This window comes from Sinocyclocheilus rhinocerous, unplaced genomic scaffold (assembly GCF_001515625.1).
Source record: "Sinocyclocheilus rhinocerous isolate Xijiao unplaced genomic scaffold, SAMN03320098_v1.1 scaffold1071, whole genome shotgun sequence".
NCBI classification, from domain to species: domain Eukaryota; kingdom Metazoa; phylum Chordata; class Actinopteri; order Cypriniformes; family Cyprinidae; genus Sinocyclocheilus; species Sinocyclocheilus rhinocerous.
Genome location: NW_015638033.1, coordinates 156,153 through 176,303, shown reverse-complemented (window position 1 = coordinate 176,303; position 20,151 = coordinate 156,153). Strand labels below are relative to the sequence as shown.

At 41.0% G+C, this 20,151-nt stretch overlaps 2 protein-coding genes across 2 annotated transcripts in view; both read left to right on the top strand.

Moving 5' to 3' along the window:
• Positions 1-2,056: 2,056 nt before the first annotated feature.
• Positions 2,057-6,850, top strand: LOC107749545 (olfactomedin-4-like). Its single transcript, XM_016564726.1, has 7 exons — positions 2,057-2,110; positions 2,216-2,383; positions 3,161-3,373; positions 3,450-3,594; positions 4,486-4,529; positions 5,064-5,487; positions 6,838-6,850. The coding sequence occupies exons 1-6, from the start codon at positions 2,057-2,059 to the stop codon at positions 5,430-5,432; spliced, it is 993 nt and encodes a 330-aa protein (XP_016420212.1). The 3' UTR covers positions 5,433-5,487; positions 6,838-6,850.
• Positions 6,851-11,183: 4,333 nt separating this feature from the next.
• rps6kl1 (ribosomal protein S6 kinase-like 1) overlaps positions 11,184-20,151 on the top strand; it is a 24,547-nt gene continuing 15,579 nt past the window's right edge. Inside the window, exons 1-2 of the mRNA XM_016564706.1 lie at positions 11,184-11,241; positions 14,027-14,333. Of these exons, the coding sequence (XP_016420192.1) occupies positions 14,198-14,333 (136 nt within the window). The 5' untranslated portion in view covers positions 11,184-11,241; positions 14,027-14,197. The remainder of the gene's footprint in view (positions 11,242-14,026; positions 14,334-20,151) is intronic.

The window sequence follows — 20,151 nt, the reverse complement described above, 5'->3', positions numbered from 1 at the left end:
CCTTTCACTTGTGAAACTTCCTTTCATTGTGTGCACATCATGGTCACACCTAGACAAAACGAGAACTAGATCTCGGACACACTGGTACACACGTATGATAACGGCAACCAAGCACACACACACATATATGCTCGTACACACATCTTAATTGTAGTTATATTTCTTAATATCCATATAGGGTCATGTTTGACCTCTGACTACTTTGATTGGATGCCGAGAGAATCAAATATGACCCATCTTCTTTAATAAAGTTGAGAATGTTATGGTATTACATTGGCTCTCTGTGTCTGCTTGATCAATTCATTTCATCAGTATTTTAATCGATCAGGCCAGTGCTGTAGCAATGCATCACTTCATTTCCATGATGTTTTCCAGATCAGAGCTGACTGTGCTGAATGGGATGAACTGGGGGTCGTGGGGGTATATCGACATCTGCCCAACTGGAACGTACGCCGCAGGGTTTGGTCTCAGTGTCAGTCAGGCATTGCATCTACTACAGTAATATGAGGTGGCTTCATGGTTAAACATGTAAGCTGGTGACTGATCGTTGAAGGTTCAAACCTCAGAAAGACTTAAGTGCCTGCTTAATACTAAAGAACACAAAGATGAATGTTACTGTGGATTGTGCTTTCAAATGGAGGATTGTCTGTCGTTGTCTTAAAGGCATAGTTCACCCAAAAATGAAAATGTGATGTTTATCTGCTTACCCCCAGAGCATCCAATATGTAGGTGACTTTGTTTCTTCAGTAGAACACAAATGCTGATTTTTAACTCAAACCGTTGCAGTCTGTCAGTCATATAATGGAAGTGAATGGGAGTCACAGCTTTGAGAGTCAAAAAACATACACAAACAAAACCAAACTGGCTCGTGACGATTCATTGATGTGTAAACACACGAAACGATCGGTCTGTGTAAGAAACTGAACAGTATTTATATCGTTTTTTACCTCTAATTTTCACCGCAATGTCTGAACTGTCCTGAGCGCCTTCGCGTCTTCTTCTTCAGCTGGCGCGTGAGGCGTCTTCTTCTTCTTCTTGCTTTACGGCGGATCGCAGACTTATAAGTGCATTACCGCCACCTATCTCTCAAATGGACCATTGACACTCCTAATTGAAATTGTAGATAGAGTGTCAATGGTCACAGTAAAAAAATCGCAAAGTTTGGCTACTTGGTGGCGCTATAAGAGGAAAAAATTCTAAAAATGGCTATAACTACACAACTATTTATGATCAAATTGACACCTGAAAATTATATATAAAGACATATAAAGACTTGTAGTAAGCATTTTGTTACCTGTCATTTATTTCAAATATCTATATACACAACAAAATGTGTGTGCATGTTTGTGTGTGTGTGTGTGTGTGTAAGCATGATTAATGAGTGTTAATATAATTATTTAACCATTTCATTTGTGTGAGTGTGAGTGTGTGTGTGAGTGTGTGTGTGTGTGTGTGTGTGAGTGTGAGTGTGTGTGTGTGTGTGTGTGTGAGCATATTCTCCATCGCTGATATGTTCTGGTATCAGCCATACATTTCGGGTTGGCCTCGACTCCAACAGCATCCATGTCATAAAGGACTTAAAGCGCCTGAACCCCAGTAATCGCTGCTTGCAGCTATATTTTTATTTATTTATTTTATTTTTTTGTGGGTGACTGCGCTGTCAGTTGAAACACCCCAAAGAGTTTAACACATTATTTTTGCATGGACAGATGATTGGATGCACAGACGGATGGATAAAGGTCGAGAACACACCAGCAGCTCAGTCATTGTGATAGCAAGTTATTAAAATACTTCACGTAATACCTTTAACAGGTTTTGTAAACAACGTTTCCTCTCAGGTCGATTGCGAATTTGCGTGTTATAATAATTCACCATCTCATGTTGTCCACCAATAAAATGTCTTAAGCAAACATGAACTGTGTGCATAAGCTACATCATCATACATCCGTTGGATATCAACCACAATACACATGAGAAACAGACATGTGCTGCAGATTAGTTCTGATAACATGCTGTATATAAGGCTGTAGCTGAGAAAGAGAAACATTTCGAAAAGATGGATCTCCTGCTGCTTGTCCTCCTGCTTGTGGCTCCTGCTCACTCCTGGCTGGTAAGAGTCCTTCTGACCTCACGATCTCAGATTTGATTCCTTGCTGAACGGTCGCAGACGTAAAGAAGCTAAAGCTATAATGCTGTTTTCCTTCCTGCTGTCCAGTCACTAGAAGAGTGGGGCTCTGGCCGTGTCGAAGGCTCCGTCGGGGAGTTTGGACAGTGTGTTTGTAATGTGTTCCTGCCTGACACTTCATTCCCAGCAGACCGTGTGGAGCACATGCAGACCACCTCAAATCAACTGTCTGTAAAGGTCAAGCTCCAGATCATCAAGGTATATTATGTTCATACAACCTAGATGAGCAGTTTTGCTCAGGATGTGGATTTTATATTGGACCCAGCCAGTGTTTTTACTGTTATACTATTGTAGTTATAATAGAATTAGTTATAATTCAGGCAGCACAGTGGCTCGGTGGGTCTCACTGTTGCCTCAGAGCAAGAAGGTCCCCACGTCGAATCCCTGAGCCAGGATTTTAATTTTTGTTAAAGTTTTAGTCATTCTGTTATGTGTGTGTTTTTCTTTCTTAGGCTATATAGTTTTGGATTTTTATTATTTTAGTTTGAGTTATTTTAGCACAATTATTAATATTTTTGTAATGAGCAGAAGTGTGATTCAAGTCTTTAATCATATATTTTTTTTCTAAATGCCTCTGGGTTTCCAATCAACTCAATGCATTTTGATGGCATGGTGCTTTCAGAAGCCTATACTTTACAGCACAGATCATGTTCATCCTCATCATGTTTTCTTTGACCCTGTGTTGTTGATGGTTTTGAGTGCATCACACATTCTGTCCATGTTCATCTGTCTGATTTAATGACAGATGATTTTGTGATTGGACAAATGACCTTTGACATATTCTCCTTCTCACTGTTAGAAGTCAATTAAATCTATGCATTTTGCTGTTGCAATACATGATTACACGGTTACTTTTATTATTCAGATTTATGTCTGTCTGAGATGTTTTTGGGTCACGACCCACCAGCAGAGGTCTACATTATCACCTTTTTCTCATTTGCTGCAATTCTAATCATTTCTTTTTCACATGCTCAGATCAGTAGTTTGAAGGTTCAGCTGGAAGTTCTTCTCAGCAATCTCTCCAACCTGACAACTCGTGTGGAGAGTCTGGAGAGCGGACCGGACAAGTACATCAAACTGGAGTTTGAGCTGCTCCGCATTGAGCTCAGAGAGTTTGAGGCTCTGGTCACACAACTGAAAGCATCTCTAAACTCATCTTCACCGGCCTTCGAGAGTCTCTACATTGAGGTGAAGCTTCCTTCACTTACACAAAACATCATGCCATTGTAGTATTTGCATGGGTCTAATTTGTTTTCTTTGTAAGATTCGCAATATGAGTTTAATCGTTGACCAACTGGAGAGCTACGACCGGAGCAACTTAGAAGTGATTCGCATCGAGTTCGCCAAACTTCAGCGGAAACTGGAGAAATGCCAGGATGATAAGGATGACTTCTCTAATGCAGGAATAGGTAGGAACACTCATTTTCTGTGAATGTTAAGAGGAAAATTTTAACTTAAGTTTACACTGTGTTGTACATGATGCATAAGCAGATATACATAAAGGAGATTATTCTGAAAAATATATTTTAATAAAATTTTAAGTATTGCACACATATACGAATATTTACAGATCTCCATTTGTATTTAATGGAAATATAAATTTAAATATTCTAGAACAGGGCCCATTTGTTATCTCAGGCTCTTTTAAATAAATAATTCAGGTCACAGGCTCTTAAGTCATAGATTGAGACTAGTTAGCTTTTATTACTTGTCTTAAGGAAAAACTGAGTGTAGTCAGATTATGTTACTTTAATACTGAAATGTCCGGATTAGTTACCGACTCCAGGTTCCCATGGTCAATGAAATCCTGGAAATCTGAATTTGAAGTATGGAAGCATTGCCCTTTCTTGTTGTATTCCAGGTAGCCTGTATCTACATATGTATATTTTATGTTTCCTTGCTTAATACAAGAAGAAGAATAAAACACAGAAGTAGCCTACTGATAGTTTTTTCTTTTGTATTGTAATGTACCTTCAAGTGTAACAAACTATCGGGAAAAAAAAATGTAGGGCGAGACTTGATTTGTAAGCATTGGATTTTTAATTGGATGTTGAGATGTGGGTGTGGCACTCAGAAGTGCAAGCTTGTAGGGGCAGGACTTAAAGGAATAGTTCACCTAAAAATTAAATTTTGATGATGTGTGTGTATATATATATATATATATATATATATATAACATAATCTTCCATTGCACTCCACTAGCTATAAAAATGTTACACAAACAAATTTTCAATTAACTTTTATTATTTGCAAAAATAATTGCATTTTTAGAATTTATTGCTTTCACTGATTTCTCCTAGGGTCCTGTAAGCATGGAGGTATTCTCAGAATTGGAAAGCCTGTCGTCAATGAAATCCTGGAAATCTGAATTTGAAGTATGGAAGCATTGCCCTTTCTTGTTGTATTCCAGGTAGCCTGTATCTACATATGTATATTTTATGTTTCCTTGCTTAATACAAGAAGAAGAATAAAACACAGAAGTAGCCTACTGATAGTTTTTTCTTTTGTATTGTAATGTACCTTCAAGTGTAACAAACTATCGGGAAAAAAAAATGTAGGGCGAGACTTGATTTGTAAGCATTGGATTTTTAATTGGATGTTGAGATGTGGGTGTGGCACTCAGAAGTGCAAGCTTGTAGGGGCAGGACTTAAAGGAATAGTTCACCTAAAAATTAAATTTTGATGAAAATGTCCTCACCCTCAGGCCATCCAGATGTAGATGAGTCAGTCTCTTCATGTGATTTAATGGCTTAAAGTTAAACCGTCTTGATGGATTTGTTTCGTTTGTACACTTAACTAAAAAAAAAAACCTAAACCCTCAAAGGGGGCTTTTCAGAAGTCTGTCACTGTACTGTACATAATATTAGAATATCAATAGTATATATGTGTATATATATATATAACCTACGCCACGGAGGAATCGAAGGGTAAACTGGTTTTAGGGAAGATCAATGAAGTGTCATTTGAAGTAGAGGAGGTTTGGCAGACCAGCATATACAAGCAGTCTGTCACAAACGCGTTCATGATTTGTGGCATCCTTTACGCAACCAGGTCAATAGACACTCAAACCGAGGAGATCTTTTACACCTTTGACACCAATAAAAACGAGGAAAGCCATGTTAGCATTCCCTTTGAGAAGTTCCAGGACTTTTACATGTACCTGGACTACAATCCCAGCGATCAGAGACTTTACATGTTCAACAATGGTTACTATGTGTATTACAACGTGAAGTTCAACATTGCTTAGATGAACTACTGCTTTCAAAAATGACTTGACAATGTAATCCATTTCATGTGGAAATGTGCAAATATTGCAATAAAAGTATACACAAGCATCATTTCTTGCATGTTATGATCTTATGTGTCATAGTGGTTCAGGTATATCAATAATTTAAACTTTAAATAATTAAACATTTAGTCAACATGTATCTAAAAAAGTTTGCATACGTGCTTACGTGGAGCATCATATTTATGAGGCTCATATATAATTAAGATGAAACTGTTTTAAAACTGTTTGTTAGTGATCTTATAATCCATTACAGTGTACGTTGCTAAATGGCAGAAGCTGCGTTTGTATGAAATGAGAAAGCACGTCCACAATACCATGATGACATAATTAAATAATTGTACACATAATATTGAATTGAGTTTTAATATTTTATGAGCTAACCAAACACAAAGCTTCCACAAAGAAAAACTGTTACCCATCATGGAACTCAAGGGAATAGCTCTGCATGACCACATTCTGAAGCACGTGTGTAACATTAATCAGTCCAATGAGCTGGTGTGCCCAAGATGGCCACCAGAGGACACCCCTGTGTCTTTGTGTAAATAGTGGCTCGTCCTGTGTTGGTGCCATGTGCTCTCCTGTCTATTGTCTAACTCCGCCCATCTTGTTACCTGATTATTGGTTATTTGCCTCACCTGCTTTCCCTCGTTACCTTCTTTGTTTGCTCTCCTATCTATTCCCCTTGTGTTTTCTGTCCTGTGCTGGTCCATTGTCCTGGTTGCTCGTTGCAGTTCAGCTCAGCTCAGCCCTGTTCTGTTCTGTTTTTTTTTTTTGCCCTATATGGGTCTTTTGTTTTCTAGCCATGTTGGCTGTTGTCTGGGCTTTGTTTTAGTCCAGTTTTGTGTTGCTCTTTATTTTTGTTAATAAAGATCTTTAAAGGGGTCATGAACTGAGAAATCAAAATTCCCTTGATCTTTTGACATATAAGAGGTCATCGTACTATAAAAACATCCTGTAAGTTTCAGAACTCAAAACTTTCTCATTATTCTAAAAACAGCTTACATTGAAGCCAATCTGCCAAAACGAAAGCTTGTGGAATGTTCCGCTCTATGACGTAATAGTGCGGCTAAACCCCGCCTCCGCAGAAGAAGATCAACTCCTGCTTCTACATCACTGCCTGTTTAGCTCCGCCCACCGATTCTACATCATTGCCTGTTTAGTTCCGCCCACCGATTCTACATCATTGCCTGTTTAGCTCCGCCCACCAATTCTACATCACTGCCTGTTTAGCTCCGCCCACTGATTCACGCACATATTGTAAATAACGAGAAAGACGAATGCAGGTCTACACAGAAACCAAACAATAAAGATGGCTCCGAAGATAACAAGACGCTGTGCAGTGCCAAATTGTGGACAAACACAGTCTTTGCATTGCCTTCCTTTTGATCCCAACGTTAGGAAAGAGCTTTATTTTTAATGAAGTTCCAGACCGCGTTTATAAAAGGTTGGTCGTTTGTTCACTTCATTTCACTGCGGATTCGTTTACAAACAAGGCACAACTCGACGTCGGATTTTCTGAAAGTCTGAAATTAAAAGACGATGCTGTGCAATTATATTGGATCCGACAGTAATGTCACAACACAAAAGCGTGAGTAACTGTTTTTATTACCTGGTCACTATTGCTTTGTTATTACAGATCGTTTGGTATGTACTGAGTATTTATGCTTTTTTAACCTAAATCACAGCAGGGTCCATCTGTGAATGATGTCAGCTGTCAAACATTAATGCAGATTTTTAAATATGCAAAACTGTTAGCCAATCATAGCGGTGGGCGTTTACTTCCGAGTCTACAGTCCGCCACGCCTATTCAAACGGAGTGTTCTGATGAGAGGGGGTCAAAACAGGACAGAAAATAGCCTGTTACTTCTAAATTGTGATTTTTTTTAATGCAAAATTCTTGATAACATTATAAGTGGACCTCAGAGAGCAGTACAAAGTAATAATAAAAAGGGCAGTTCATGACCCCTTTAATGAGCTCCGCTTGCTGTTCTGCATTTGGGTTCTGTTTGCAAAACATGACAGAAGCATCCGAAATAGCACCGGTAAGCTTCTGCTATTCAGTAGTGCATTGTGTGTGTGTGTGTCTGTGGAGTGTTTGCACAAGCATTGCTAGTGAGTCAGTTTGCCTCTTTTAGTAAGATATTAAAATGTCTAAGTGTAAACAAAAATCGGCAAAGGCGCTTCCGGCTGTGTGCTCCCCCATGTCCCCGCTTTATTACTGACGGGGACACATATGATCTGTGCGTCGCTTGTTTGGGAGGTAGCTGTGCCCAGTGTAAGCAGCTCCCGCCACATGTTCTCTGCTCCCGCCTGGCCTTGTTTGATGAAAGCGGCCAGATTCGCGATCCTCTTGGCTCCGGTCCCGCTGCGGCTGAGGCTCAGCATAAGCTGTTGTCATAGGGATCGCAGGTGGATTTAGCAGAGGGATCTGAGTGGATGGGAGAAGTGGATCTATTTGCGTCACAGGAAACGAAACACTGTCCGCTCTGGTTCTCCCTCACGCATTCAGCTCCTACATCGCAGATGTGGCAGAGGCTTCGTCTGTACCCTTTTCTCCCAATCGCTCTGCTACCGGGAGTTCTGGAGAGAGTACGCAGGGACGGGGTCCGTCAATAGCCCCATTCTGGCCGGCCCGAGGGTGGTTCTCGGACCTTGTGTCCCTTCTCGACGGCTCTCCCTTAGAAATTCCGATCAGGAGGGACCTCCTCTCTCAGGCAGGGGGCTCCAGTCCAGAGATCCCGCCACGAGGACATAGTGCGCCCTGAAGTAGAAACTTTTCAGACAGTGACTCCAAGACCCAGTTAACTGCCCAGTTGGTACAGTTCTGTAATTTCTGCAGGAGCGATTCTCCGCAGGGTTATCTCCGTCCACTCTGAAGGTGTACGTGGCAGCCACTCACTCTAGGTGGTCAGTCATTGGGAAGAGATCCACTTGTAACTTGTTTCTTCCGTGGTACTCTGAGGCTGAGACCTGCACAGCACACTAAAATACCAACCTGGGACTTGGAGGTGGTTCTGGAGGGCCTGTACAATGCCCCCTTTGAACCTACTGAGGAAGTGCCAGTCAAGTTCCTGACCTTAAAAACAGTTTTTCTCCTTGCTATTTCCTCCCTTAAGAGAATAGGAGACCTTCAGGCGCTCTCAGTCTCACCTTCATGCCTGGAGTTTGCCCCTGGCATGGTCAGAGTCTTACTGACCCTTCGAGGTCCCACCTGTGAGCCGCTCCAGTCGGCCGACTTACGGCCTCTGATGCTTAAGACTGCCCTCCTTTTGGCTTTAGCGTCGGTCAAGCGAGTGGGTGATCTGCAAGCGCTTTCAGTCAGCGCTTCCTGACTTGAGTTTGGGCCTAATGACTGTAAAGTCTTCCTTAAACCAAGACATGTCTATGTGCCTCTCTCCACTCCGTTCAGAGCACAAGTCATCACCGTTCTAGCTCTTCCTAATTCAGAGGATGAGCAGGGTCCTAATTTGCTCTGCCTGGTTTGGGCCCTTAGAGATTAGCCACTTTGGGCATTCAGAGCAGCTCCTTGTATGCTTCGGAAGCCGCTCTAAAGGGCTGCCAGTTATGAAGCAGAGACTATCCCACTGGATGCTAGATGCTATAGCCCTGGCTTACACCTCAGAGGACTTACAGAGTCCGGTTACTAATATAACCTCGGTTCCCTGAGAATAGCAGGAATGAGCGTTGCGTAGACTGCCGTGCTATAAGGCTGCACACAAGTCGATGACTGTCGCTATCAGTCGAAAGATTCTGATGAAATGGCATTCAGCGCCGACTTACATAGGCTTACTTGAGTATCAGAGTAAACAGGAGTTTCCCCAAAGCATTTCACGCAACACTAGTTCCCGCTATTCTCAGGGAACCGAGGTTACGTTAGTAACCGGAGCCAGAGCAAAAATAAGAATAAATCAATGCATATCTTTTACACTGTATATCACATGACACAGCCAAAGCCTCAGCGTGATTAAACGCTTGGCTTTCTTTATGTTTTGAGCTAGAAAACCATGAATGGAATACAAGATGTAGACACTATGGGGAGCAAGATGAAAAATACAGATCTAACATGGCAATAATTAAACATGGCAATTTATATAGGATTTATTTTCATCCATAAATTTAGTCTACAGTATCCATACTAACTTTCTATATTGACAGGGACAAAATGAATTGAAAATCATTGCAGGGCACGTAAACAAAATTAATGATTTTCATCATTATCTTGTATTTTGTTATGTTGTTTTAAAAAAAAATATGTTGTATTAAACAAAATGATTAACAAGGTTAAATGGGCGATATGTTTCCACACAACATATACAAGATTGCCAAACATTCCCCTAAACAACATGAAAGGCAAAAACATTCAGATAATCTATAATTATTTATATATCTATAAATAATTACAGGGAAAAAGAGACTTTTCCAACCTACAGAGATATAGCAAGAAATATAAAAATCTATGAACTCCGTGTATGATATGAAATGAATCATTAACTTACAGGAATATTGAAATTCTTCATGTTAAAAGTGAACAGCATTTTGCATTAAAAAGCTGACTCACAAACAAGATCAAAGCAACGTATGAGGAACAAACACTCTCTTTGTACCCAATTTACCCCTAATGAGTGCATAAAGCTATAGAAATACCTAAACTGTGCATATTAGTACCAAGATGTTAGTTCTTTTAGAAAGGATATACCCCTGTCACATATAAAGAACTTAAGAAACTATGCTTCTAAATATGATTAGGTGCACAGTTTTTTTTATTTATTTTTTTATTTTGAAAATAAGATATGTACTGATATTGTGAACCAAAAAACAATGCTAAATCAAGCATTAAAAAATAATAAACAATAAACGACAAAATACATTTCATGGGTGTCTGCAATTCGAAATCATCACAATAAAATGCACACACATAAATAAATAAATACATGCATTCACCAGCTTGCTTGCATACTTGTTTTCTATATCAGTGTTTTCTATGTTGGTCTAAAAGGAAACTAGGCTATTTATCATATTCTTCAGTGAATTTTGTCCTCCAGACAATATCATCATATTTTGAGAATAAAGCACAACAAATAAAGCACACATGTACTGATATTGTGAACCAAAAAACAATGCTAAATCAAGCATTAAAAAATAATAAACAATAAACGACAAAATACATTTCATGGGTGTCTGCAATTCGAAATCATCACAATAAAATGCACACACATAAATAAATAAATACATGCATTCACCAGCTTGCTTGCATACTTGTTTTCTATATCAGTGTTTTCTATGTTGGTCTAAAAGGAAACTAGGCTATTTATCATATTCTTCAGTGAATTTTGTCCTCCAGACAATATCATCATATTTTGAGAATAAAGCACAACAAAGCAATAAAGCACACTGAAATATTTAGAGAAGAGATGATCAAGGCAGATTTGACCTGAAAAAGCTTGATTTGTGGTCTCAGGACAAGAGTATTTTTTCATAAATGTCAGTTTTATGTTGTGATATTTATGTGTTTTTTTTCCCCCACACGTGTTCTATGCTGTCATTCATGCAGTTGATTAATTACAAGTTGTGCTGCCCTAAACAAAGCTTTAATATTTACGGCATTTTGCTACTGTGTAAAAAAGAGTTAATTACCGCATCCAGGGAGGGATGCGGCGTGGTGACGTCACGGGGTGACCTCATGCTCCGCCAATAGGAAGCGCTTGTTGTTTGGTCTTCCTGATGCTGACTGCGGATGCTGAGGATGAGAAGGGGAGTCTCGCGCACGGTTGGTTTTCTCTTCATTATGTAATATTAGTGCTAGTGACGCGTGCTGAATGATCCCCGCTCTGTCATTCAGGCTCTGCCTCACACACAGGCACCGTTTAGTAACAGTACAGTAAGTGCAGTGTAAGATCATCGTCGTCACCGTGAAATAACAGGCTGGGGTCAGGCGTGACGTCACAGCTTCATGCGTTCATCATCATCACTGCGCTCCTGCGGTGCGTCAGAACTATTATCTGCTAACTAAACCTTTAATACCACACAACATACATCAACTGTTCAAATGCGTGTGGGATCTCCGGGAGAAAGACGAGTCTCTCAGCTGTTCTGGTTTATGTATCATGTTTTGATGACTGTGTCTCGTGCTTAATTGTGAGTGTATTTTACTGCAGTATTTATAGTATTTTTTTTAAGTTTGCACTGGTAAATTATGTTAAGGGAACAAGCTTGTTTTTTCGCCGACTTTCACTTTCATTTGACAAAAACTGCCTGAACAGGTTTTGGAAACACTGATGCTATTTATGGCACGGTGATTTATTTACATATTTAGTCTCTGATGTGTTTTATGGCACATCATCACCTGCTCATACTTTGGTCAATATTTGCCAGTTCATATATATATATAATTATTATTTTTTAAATTAAGGTTTAGTTTTTAGTTTATTTAGTTTCAGTAATTTTAATATTTTAACTCAAACTGTTTAGAAAAAGAGGAATGTTGCCTTGGCAATGATTAGCTGATATAAAATGTAAGTTTAGTTTTTTAAAATATATATTTTATTTTAAAATTGTTTTTATATTTATATTTTATTTTATCGTTGTACTGCAGCAAGAAAGTTTGTGACTTTTTTTTTTTTGTGACACTTTTTGTTATTTGACTGATATCATGTAGAGTTACAAATAATACATATCTTGTTCTGATCTTCTGTATTCTTTCACGTTGCATGTCTGTTGGCAGTGGACAGTGATTAGGTAGCTTTAGTTAGGAATTAAGCCATCAGTACTGTTTGTAACTTTGTTAGGAGAATTAACATTACAGGATCGCATTCATTCTCAGAAAGCACTGTATCTCACCAGGGATATGCCGGTATCAAATTTTCATGTTGCAATTAATTGCTAATGCTTTTATCACGGTATGCGGTATTATCACGATATTGAAATTTAGTTTAAAAAAAAAGTGCTGCATTAATACAGTATAACAGGTTTAGTAACATTTTTCTTATAACAATGCAGCATACAGCGGTGTTGTGCATTTTGACCAGTTGATGGGAAAAGTATTCTTAAAATGCATTAAAAATTCTGAATAATTTGTAATATATAATTATTCACGGTATTTAGAAGTGCCCACAATAACAATATCGTGCACATTCATTACCGTGATATATCGCATTACCGAATACCGGCACAAGTCTATATCTCACACAGTCTCTGTTCTTCTGCGATATAGGGTGAATATGAACTTTATTCAGGTTAAAGCCTCGTCCGCACTGGAGGCCCGTGAGAGACTTTGATCAGATGGAAACACTGAGTCACATGACTGTTTTATGTGACAGGTCTCAGGGGCAAAGGTGAGTCGTAGTGCATTATGTTCATTTTTACAAATTTTGTAAAACGGATCGGTCAGACTCTAGATTCTGACTGGATTCTAGCGGGCGCAATGGAGAATGCTCCTGGCATGACCGGTGTCTGAAGCATGATTCTGAACACAACAATGAACTTGACATTGGCAGGCGGCAGCTTATGACGTCACATCTGGAGCAGCCACGTTCAGGTCGCGTCTGTTATCTTAGAGTTATCTTACTGAGGCCTCCGCTCTCTGGAGCTCCGCTAGGATAGCATTGCGAGTAGTAGGCTCTCTGTGAGCCTCCTTGCATGGTATTCTGAGCGAGGGATATCGTTAGTCTCCTCTCGATTTAGAGTCGTCATGCTGAGGCTCTGTAGGGGATGCAGGGTCTCACTCCCCTTCTTAGGGAACCATGGTTACATGCATAACCTGAGACCTTTTTTTTTCTCACACTATTGTAAACTGCAAGATATCAATTTTTATCTTGCAATTCTGATTTTTTCCTCAGAATTATGAGTTTATATCTTGAAATTGCAAGTTCATATCTCGCAATTCTGATTTTTTTTTTACTCAGAATTATGAGTTATATCTTAAACAATTGAGAGATTATATCACAATTCTACATTTTTTCTTTTTTCTTAGAATTTTAAGTTTATATCTGGAAATCGTAAGTTCATGTCTCGCAATTGTGACTTTTCTCTCAGAACTTTGAGTTTATGTCTTGAAATTGCGAGTTTATATCTCGCAGTTATGACTTTTCTTATCAGAACTAAGAATTCAGAAAAAAAAGGGTCAGAATTACGAGATGTAAACTTGCAATTCTAATAAAAAAGACACAATTAACTTTTTTATAATTATATTATATGGCAGAAATAAGCTTTCAGACATTCTAAATCAATGTAACAAATTGTGGCAATTTTATTTATATATTATATCACATTAATGGTAATTCAGAGTGCTTTATATAAAAATAGTTTATATAATCATATTCATAACAGATGTTCATAACAAAAATACAATTAGCAATAAAAAAGTAAAAAAATATATAAAATATAATTAAAAACAAGAACAGTAAAACAGACGTGTGTATGTTTCATACAGTATGTGGCACATTTTCATACAGTACATACCACAGCACCACCTTAACTAATGAATACATGTCTGTAAAAAGCTGATGTTTTGTGCATAATGTGGTGATTGTGTATTTTGGCTCTGTGTTGCACAGGTGGACACTGGCCTCACTTCACATGTGTGTGAATGCAGGAGAGACGAGGGGCTGCTGGGAGGGTCTTTAATGACCAGAGATGTGCCACTTCACAAGTGATTTCACAACTACAGATCCAACACCTGGCTCTGGTTCCTGTGGACGCTTGTCCTCTCCAGCTGACTGACAAACATGGCAAAGAAAGACTATCTGCTAGATGCAGCCCAACAGATTCGCATGGCACTGGACCGAGAAGTCAATGAAGACTATGAGGCGGCATTCAGCTACTATAAGAATGGAGTCGATCTGCTGCTCAATGGAGTTCAAGGTAAATGAACACTTTACTGTTACGTCCTCTGGGCATATGGCTGCTGTTACAATGCCAAAATTGAAATGTCATCAAATTATATAGCGACTGAAAATTACAGACAGTGTGAAAAACTGATCTTTAAACACTTTTGGACGTGGAGTTTCACTGATGCTGAAAAACACTTTTGGCCACATGTATTCAGTCAACCACACTGTAAAAACTAATTTGTTGACTTAAAGTGCAAACTCGTTGCCTTGATTCACTTCTAATTTAGTTAAATAAAAATATAAATGGATAATTAAATCATTGGCTCACTCGATTCGTTAAAAAGCAGATTAATTCAGGAAAGAATCATCACAGTGTTGCTCTGAGATGCACAACAGTTTTGCTCCGGCTTTGTTTGGAACTGACAATATTGTGTATAAAATGTAACTCACTCAATTAACTTCTTGTTTGTTGAATTTCTGTTGTATAAAATTAATATCACATTGGCCATCGCACACACGTGCTGATATTAGGGAGATTGCATTCTTGCTTGTGTGGCATGAGCCTATCATATCTTAAAGGTATAAAAAATAGCGTTCTGATTGGCTAATCGCCGTTATTTAGTTTGTAAATTATCATACGTTTTGAATTTTCAACAACAATTTGAGTGTGTGTGAATATATATTCACTGTATATATAATATACTGTGGTACCATTGGCCAAGAAACTTTTGAAACTTTAAAAAAATAAAAATAAATAATAATAATTAAATTTGTATTTATAAAGCACTATAAAACAACAATGGTTGACCTTTGTGCTGAACAATATCATTTAAAAGAAATCAAAATACATAAAAATAATGTGACAAGACAGACAAACAAATAATCATTTTGAATAAGCCCCTTTTGGCTCATACACTCTAAGACTTGTCTAAAAGATAGGTTTTTAGTTTTGCTTTAAAAAGTGTTTCTGTTGCAATTGTTCTAATAGAGATTGGCTTGTTCCACAGTTTAGGGCCGGCTATGGCAAAAGCCCGGTCACTGTTTTTCTTCAGCCTAGATCTAGGGACCAAAAAGAGTTTCTGATTCAATGACCTTAGACATCTAGCTGGGGTGTGTAAACTCAAAAGGTCAGAAAGATACAAAGGTGCCAGTCCAGTGTTGAAGATGGGAAATAAGAGGGGCGTCATGCACTCATTATTTTTGAGGGGGCACGAGTTGGGGGGGTTGCGCTCAATGTGACATACAGCATCCACGATATGACTGTATAACTGATATAGGCATATGTTTTATTTATTTATTTTTTACCTTTTCATTTAAAATATTCTCAATCAGGAAATATCTAGATTCTCAAATATGTGTAATTAAATGCGTTTTGCACCTTTATAAATTATGTTATTTTATCTATAATGGGTGATGGGCAAAGTAGACTAATAGTGAAATCTATTAACTACACATAAAAAACCATCTTAAGTACCAGATATGGGTGTCATGCGACATGCCGTAAAAAATATTTTTAATACGACTGACTTTGTATTTCATGTGAATTTAATAACAATATTGTAAGTTACTAATTAGCCTATAACACTTTCATTTTACAGAGAGCAAAGAAAATGTACATTATCAAAGAACATTTTCATTCAGTCTAGCCAGAGTTCAGGCACTCTCAAAAACTCCCATTTAAATCACTGAAGCTGTTTACACTGTGAAATGAATATCTTAAATGCATTCTTACTCACATCTGCACTTGGTTGTTTCTGATGAGAGAATTCGGCAGAGAATTCAGTCAGCGAGCGAGTGAACAAAACACTGCGTTTCAGCGATGACTCATCTGAACACCTATGATTGGCCATTGCATTCATAAGCTCAACAGAATCATGTGTGATTGGTTATAATGCAGCGCTGTACAAACCCGTCTGTCTCTGGCTCAGCGCCAGCCAGCGAACGCAGATTTGAATTTAGCAGCTGATGATGTGCCGCACTGAACGATCTAATCACACCGGTGTGATTGCATCAAATATAAAAAATATTATTCTGCTATTTTTTGTCTTTTGGAAGCTGCATTCAAAATCCACGTGGCTCAGAAATCTGAGGGGGCATGACGCCTCTGCTGTGATCTACTGTGTCAAATGCTGCGCTTAAGTCTAAAAGCAAAAGTACTACAGAGTTACCAGTATCAACTTATAGCAAGATATAATTTAATACTCTTAAAAGGGCAGACTCGGTACTGTGATGTTTCCTAAACCCTGACTGAAAAGTTTCAAACACACCATTTTAATCTAAATAGCTTAGCGTTTGATTAGAAACAACTTTCTCTAAGATTTTAGTGATAAAAGGTCAATTGGAAATAGGCCTAAAATTGGATAACACAGTCACATCCAAATTTTTGTCGTTTTAAGAGAGGTTTGACTCTTGCATGTTTAAAATATTCTGGGACAGTCCCTTCAAAAAGACTCTTATTTATTATAGACAGGATACAAGGCCCAATAACATCCAAAACCTTAATGAATAAATGTGTTGGAATAATATCAGCTGAAGACATAGTGGGTTTTAATTGCTTAGTAAGTTCTTGAAGAGAATCTTTAGAAATTGGTTCAAATTCACAGGCAGGAGGGACCGAGGGATCATAATCTACAGGGATAATAAGCTGTCTGATATCACTTATTTTATTTGTGAAGTATCTAAGAAAACTTTCACAAGCTATGGCTGATTTATCAAAGTGAAAATTTATAGTGGAAAAAAATTCAATTGGCAATTTCTTGATATGATGTCAGAGAAATATTTAGATTTAACTGCTTGCACAGCTTTTTGATAGCTGGTCAGAGAAGTACGTAAGATTTCAAGAGACACATGTAACTTGTCTTTTTTCCACTTGCATGTTGTCCACTCTGCAGGCCGGCATACTCGTCTCAGTGCCCACTTAGTGTTGTTTAACCATGGTTCCCTATCTGTCGGTCACTACGAGTTATGTCGAACGACATATGGGGTCTCACTTGGGAGGCCAATCATCTCTGAGTTTAAGAGAAAACGCCAATGAAAATTGGCTAGTGGATTTTGCATACCTGACCCACTCCCCGTGCATACGGGTATAAATAGGCGACAGGTGCATCCACTCTTCAGATTTTTGCTTTGGAACCGAGTGGTTGACTCTTCAGATTTTTGCGTTGGAACCGAGTGGTTGTATGAAAAGCTGTTATACTCCACAAAGCCATTCATCTGCTGTTCTGGTTGGCGGTACGGCGCGAACAGCGGTGTCCCTTTCAGCGATTCCCCATGGCGCTTCAACTAAAAGAGCAGATTTCCTAAAAGAGCAAATCATGGACGATTCGCGTCTTTTTAAAGACGCCGTTTCGTCCGTGTCCTTCTGGATGCGGTCGTTTCCTGTCCTCTGACAACGGCCACGAGCGTTGTCTTCTGTGTCTGTGCATTCAGCACGCTGAAGACGCATTCGTGGATGGTTCATGCCCGCGCTGCGATCGCGTCTTTCTGTTCTTAAAGGGAAAGGAGCAGACCCCTCTGTCACTACCCGTCCCGGTTTCTCTGCCAATTCGGCGGGGCTGCCCCCCTCGGGTGTTGTCGCCACTGCCGAATCGGACCCAGAGTTGACGGCCATGCTTGCCCGGGCAGCTGTGGGCATCAGGTTGGAGGTGAATACACCGCCTAGCCCTGAGCGCTCGCGGCTGGATGATTGGTTTCTCACAACCGCGTTCTGCTCTGGTTTCTTTTCTTCCCGGAGGTGCATGAGGAAGTGATGTAGTTGTGGACGGCCCCTTTTACGGCCAGAAGCCGCTCGTCTCCTTCCTTCGTCCTCACTACCCTCGATGGCTGGGCGGCTGGGGGTGCGTCGATATTCCCCAGGTGGAGAGAGCGATTGCGGTGCACCTGTGCCCGCAAAACGCCGCCACTTGGAGGAATTGTCCGCGTCTCCCGTCCAAAGCCTATATGTCGGCGGCTCTCACTGCCAAAGCTTACAGTGCTGCGGGCCAAGCTGCCTCTGCCCTGCATGCCATGGCAATCCTGCAAGCTCACCAAGCCAAGGCCTTAACAAATGCACAAGGGTAGTACAGGCCCGAGGTTGATGCAGGAGCTGCGTACGGCGACTGACTTCACCCTCTGGGCGACGGAAGTCACGACGCGGTCCCTCGGGAAGGCAATGTCCACTCTGGTGGTCCAGGAGTGCCATCTCTGGCTCAGCCTGATCGAGATGAGAGACGTTGACAAAGTGCGCTTTCTTGACGCTCCCATTTTCCAGGCTGGCCTGTGTGGCGACGCTGTCGAGGGCTGTGCCCAGCAGTTCTCAGCAGTACAACAAGCAGACTGAGGCCATACAGCACATCTTGCCCCGACGTGATCCTCCATCTATCACCGTTCCGTCACGGGCCGTGTCTCAGCCTGCTCGTCGCCATGGGCACCCTCCTGCGTTCTCCACACCGGCTCCGCCCCGTGCTGAAACATCATCGAGGCTGGCGGGTCGAGCCCCACGCAGGAGAGCGGCGCCCCCCGTGTCGCATCCGGCCGCTAGATTCTCTAGGAAGATGACGAAGCGGCCCTGACACGGGCAACCCAGAGATGTGGGAGACTGCTCTTCTGGAGGTGCTGAGGACAGCACCGGTCCTTCCCCCGGAGGAGGGCCGGGCGGGGAATCTTTTTCTTTCTGTTCCGCCATTGGCTCGATGGCCAGCGGCAACCACATTGTCAAAGAAAGAGCAGTTTCCTTTTCCTCTGGGTTGCTAGGCTCGTAGGTTGACAGTGAGCGACACACCACTTCCTCACTCTCACCCACGACGCCCCCTATCGCCAGTGGCCAAGAGGTCGCGGTTCGGAGATGCAACGCCTCTCCACGCGTCTCTGGCCAGTTCCTCCGGGGACACAGGGAGTTTTGCTGTAATAACTCAGAATGCGATGCCTTCTGGGCCACTCAGCACAACTCCCCATCGCTGAACCACTGCGGGTACGCCGACTGTCCCTTTGGTGCCACTCGTACGGAGTTTGAGAGCGTGGCTTGCGTTGCCCAACCCGTCCTGCTGGCTTGTTTGGACGGTTCAACTCGGCTACGCGATTCAGTTCGCCAGGCGACCTCCCAAGTTCTATGGCATTCTCGAGACTTCGGTGGCAGTCCGAGAGACACCTCTGTCTTGCGTGAGGAGATTGCTGTCCTGTTGGCGAAGGATGCAATCGAGCCGGTCCCTCAAGCCAAGATGAGAAAGGAGTTTTTCAGCCCTCACTTCCTCGTACCCAAGAAAAGCGGTGGACCTATCTTGGATCTGCGAGTCCTGAATCGGGCCCTTCACAAGCTCCCGGTCAAGATGCTAACGCAGAAACGTATTATCAAATGCGTTTAATCCCAGGATTGGTTTGCAGCGATCGACCTGAAGTATGCGTACTTTCATGTCTCGATACGTCCTCATCACAGACCGTTCCTACGGTTTGCGTTCGAGTGTCGGGCATGGCAGTACAAGGTCCTCCCCTTCGGCTCCCTGTCCCCCCGCGACTTCACGAAAGTCGCGGAGGGCGCCCTTGCCCCACAATGGGAAGTGAGCATCAGGATCCTCAACTATCTCAATGACTGGCTCATTATGGCCAGGTTGCGAGAGGAGTTGTGCGATCACAGGGACTTCGTGCTTCGGCACCTCAGGCAGTTGGGGCTTCAGGTCAACCGAGACAAGATCAAGCTCTCCCCTGTGCAGAGAATCTCTTATCTCGGTATGGAGTTAGACTCGGTGAGTATGATGGCACGTCTCACCAACGAACGTGCCCAGTCGGTGCTGAACTGGCTGAGTTCCTTCATAGGCAGGACAGTGGTGCCACTGAAACATTTTCAGAGGCTCCTGGGGCATATGGCATCCGCAGCC